This window comes from Sphaeroforma arctica (genome assembly GCF_001186125.1).
Source record: "Sphaeroforma arctica JP610 unplaced genomic scaffold supercont1.2561, whole genome shotgun sequence".
Taxonomy (NCBI): domain Eukaryota; class Ichthyosporea; order Ichthyophonida; genus Sphaeroforma; species Sphaeroforma arctica.
Window position 1 is genome coordinate 1,595 of NW_014037997.1, and position 4,203 is coordinate 5,797.

Here is a 4,203-nt window from a genome sequence, read left to right on the forward strand (position 1 = left end):
CCACGGCCCACGGCCCACGGCCCACGGCCCACGGCGATGTCAGCGGCACAGCACCACTAGCAGAGCGGCTGGCCGCCTGGCCGGGCTGGCCCCCACACTTACAGTGACAGGAGTGAGGACTGAGGTTGCTGCGAAATTTCAGAGATTTCACAAATTCCAAAATTCCAGAAATTGAAACGAAAATTATGGAGTACCCCTGAGGCAGACCCGGACTCACCCGGTCATCAGCCTTAAAAAAAATGGACCGAGTTCAGACTTCAGTGAGTTGTTGAAAATTGAAACCGGACGTCATATGTATAGCCTTCTCTCTTGTGAGTAGATATATTACTTTAGCATTGTAGCTAGTAGCAACCGCTGCGATTCTCGGATTCTACGAGTCTACGTCTCCGAGTGGAGACTGGAGACTTGCGAGCTAAGAGTTGTTACTCAGGAGTTAGGACTCTGCGACTCTGCGACTCTGCGTTCTACGATACATATCTTCATTCTTCATATCTTTCGAGTATCGATTATCGACCCGATTACCTTTTACTCATATACTCATTTTGTACTGTTTTTATTTTAGAAGCCATTTTTTAAAAGCAAAAGGACTGTGAGGAATTGCGGATGAATATATATTTTATATTGAAAATATGTACTGTTTTGTTTGAAAAAAAACTGTATAATGTTTTGAATTTTTTGTATGGACTATGAAGACAAGTTTAGCCTGAACATATTTTTTTTTCAAATGGCGCCTCTACATAATTATTGTGTCGAGGACTCGAGGACTCGTCAGTCTCGAGGTCAAGTGCTTTCGGCCAGTTCCAGCTGAGTACCAATCAGACCCGAGTATAAGTTATTTACAAAAGTATATTTATAACGGGTGCGGAACTTTTTAAAAATCAGTTTGTTTTGACATATTTGACATCAAAATTAAACAATCAGTGGGGTTACATACAAATTTCTTTAAAATATGCAGGTGTCAAAAATACATGACAAAATGTTTAAATTTAAGCCACTCAGAGAAGAGTATATTTATAGTATGGTTAGATTTTGTTTCACGGATTTTGTTGATGTTTTTGACAAAATCCGAGGCCTGGATTTTGTCAAAACAGCACTAAAAATCCACTTTTCAAAAATCGAGATCGGATTTTTTTTTGCCCGTGCGGACGTATTTTCAAAAATCCATTAAAAATTTCGATTTTGTTGCACGGATTTTGAGAAGTCATATAAGCGACCAATTTTGTTTTAAAACAAAAGGCAAATTTGGAGTTCTGGTTGGGTACATATCTTAGACATAATTGAATACAACATACTTTTAAAAAAAAACTATATTGGTTAGGTAGAAATAAAAAGGGATTCTGATACAAAAACAGATGTGTAACTTCACCTCGGAGTCTCGGACCTCGGACCTCGGCCCTCGGGTCTGGTGAATACTCTCGATTGGAGTTGGAGAGAGGCTGAGAGGGAGTCAGGGAGGACGATTAAGGAGTCAAGGACTCAAGGACGTCCCCGGTCCCGAATTCCCGATCAGTCAGTCGATCACAGTAATTTAAAAATAAATCTTGCTATAATCTGACTTTGTCTATACGACACCCGTCACTATACAATAATTAACGCCCAGCCCGTGTTCAAAACCGCATCCGGTCCATTCGCAAAGGTAGGGTCGATATTTATGGGCTCACGAAGGGCGACTTTGGCTATAGTACCGAACTATTCGGAGGTAGAGAAACCCTTTGTTTTTATAAAAAATATATATGTAAATAGATATGTATAAAAATTAAAAACGTCTTTATATGTATTTATTTAAATATTTATATTATAGCCATTTTTATTTATTTATTGTTAAAAGGAGGCATTGTGATGTACGTACTGTACAAACTACGGTGTAAATAAATAAATACATAAATACATATAATACAAATTTTATTTTTGATTTAAAAAAAAAACAATTATAAAAGGCTGATTGTTCGCCATAACTATTACCGAAAAAACTGTGCTCCTCGGCGACCCCTGCCGTGAGCAGTCTGCAGTCCTGCAGTGCACAGTTCTTCTGTTTCAAAAAAAAAAGTAGTCGGTTCCAAATCCATTTCTGTTCCCCCCCCAAAAAGTAGGAGGCAGGCGCTTAAATATATAAATTCTCTGTTTATACCCTTCTCCAAGCCAGTTCATACCAAAATATATTAACTTTTCCAAGAAAATAAACGAAAATTGGGGTTGGGTCTCAAATTCCTAACATCAATTTCGGGTCTATACCAAATTCAGTCGCAAAATTTAGAATATAGAGCCAAATCAACAAAAAAAGCAGGCAGGGGATAGCAGAAACAAAAAAATCGACTTGGAACCGCCTTAATGTTTCTTACACTCTCACAGTCGGTTCAGGACTTCAGGGCCAGGCCACGAGTTAGGGCTCAGGGCTCAGGGTTCAGGGCTCAGGGCTCAGGGCTCGGAGCCTCAGAGACCTCATGAGTCATGGCCTCAATAGTCATTTTTTTAGTCATTAGGTCGTCGGTCATTAACTGAAAGCAATACAAAAAAAAAACTTCAACAACAGGTCGGGCGGAAAAGAAAAGAAAAAATTCTTATGATACGATGAGAGAGTTACTCTTTCACAGAGCTACACATATTTGGAACATAAGAAGCGGAAATCGACTCTTTGGTCTAAAGTCTATACAACTCTATGTATTTTATTGGTTCATACTCTTTCATACTCCTAACTCTATACATATTCCAGAAATTATGCCCCTACTTTTAACCTTTGTCTTTTTGGCTCCCCCGGCGTGAACTGATACATAAAATATTTGCATATATATATAGCGTCATAAAATCTGAATTGTCTAAAAGAAACAACAACTACGAAGTACAACCTTAAAACATCATAAATAGTTAAATACAAACCCGTTACAACACACACACTCTCTCTCGAGCGCACTTTATACTGAATATCAACGGGTCGATCTTTACAATCGAGCACAGGCGAATATGACTTTAACTGTTTTAAATGTCCAAACGGCAAATCAACGTGCAAACTCGCACAAAAGTGACACGATGTATACGGCTACGTCATCACCCGACATATCCTTATGTGACAATGTTAGCTTAGCCGAGAAAACTGATCTTCTACCTAGCAACGCGAAGATAGGTATAAAAAATAGCCGGATAGAATTTGCTACTACAGAGAAGGCAATTCCTTTGCGTATCAAGGACGATAATGGGAACGTTTTCAAGCCCAACACAGAAATCCCTTTCAGCGTGGAAAATGAGCACTGCGCTGGTAAGGCAATACTTAAACTCAAGACCGAGCAGCCTTCCAAATATGAACCGTACTTTGCAGGAAAGAAACGCCAGTTTGAAATACAAATTCAGGGCAAGTTCAAAAATGTTGGAGAAAATGATCGGGTGTACATAGGTATAGAGACAGACTCCGAAGTTAAGCTCAATTTTTTGACGCGCACGTTCTCCAAGGTTATCTTAAAGCTCATACACGCGACCACCGCTAATGTCAATGCTACACTTGGTGATAGAGAGTCGGCAGCTCAGATGACTATGCCATTGCACTCCACCGTTGACAAATTAGCAGTCACAAGGCCCAACGAGCAAACGCCAGAGATGGGAGTGGCTGAGTTTCAAGATGATGTCAGCATAGCAAAGTGTGATAGACCGAAGTGTTTTACGTATAATACGGAGGACACATATTCGTTCAGTCAGCACGGCATGTATGTGAACCTTGTTAGTTGGAAACTGGTGAACTTGCCAGGACTGCCAGATATTTCGCTTAACAAGTTCTTAGGAGAATCAAAGTTATACTACGTCTGCTATATCTTGCCAGAGAATCACACAGGTAAGCATTTGTCGAAGGACAAGAATTATCTGTTCAGATTCGAGCTAGAAAATGACAACTCGTTGGCTTGCAAGAAGTAACAAGAAATAGTTTATACGACCTTTTAATTGAGTTAAATAAAATCTATAATTCCATGTATATATCTTTCAATCGAGTTAAACAAAATCCATAGTTCCATGTGTATATTGCTATAATCCGTGGTTTTTTTTTGTCTTCAAGTGCATTTGACAAACTATATGATAGTTATTACACGAAACAACAGATTAAATTTGATTAATCAACCAAAAATTGATGCTAGACTAAAGATTATTCCAATGGGTGACATGGGTATATTCCACAGTTTTGCACCAGTCTGGCTTCTAGCTGTCGCTTACAAAAGTTAATAA

The 4,203-nt window shown here is 39.0% G+C and overlaps 1 protein-coding gene across 1 annotated transcript; it reads left to right on the forward strand.

The window, feature by feature from the left end:
- The first annotated feature begins 2,817 nt into the window (after positions 1-2,817).
- SARC_12761 (hypothetical protein) lies at positions 2,818-3,953 on the forward strand. Its single transcript, XM_014293125.1, has one exon. The coding sequence runs from the start codon at positions 2,959-2,961 to the stop codon at positions 3,895-3,897; it is 939 nt and encodes a 312-aa protein (XP_014148600.1). The 5' UTR covers positions 2,818-2,958; the 3' UTR covers positions 3,898-3,953.
- Positions 3,954-4,203: the final 250 nt, after the last annotated feature.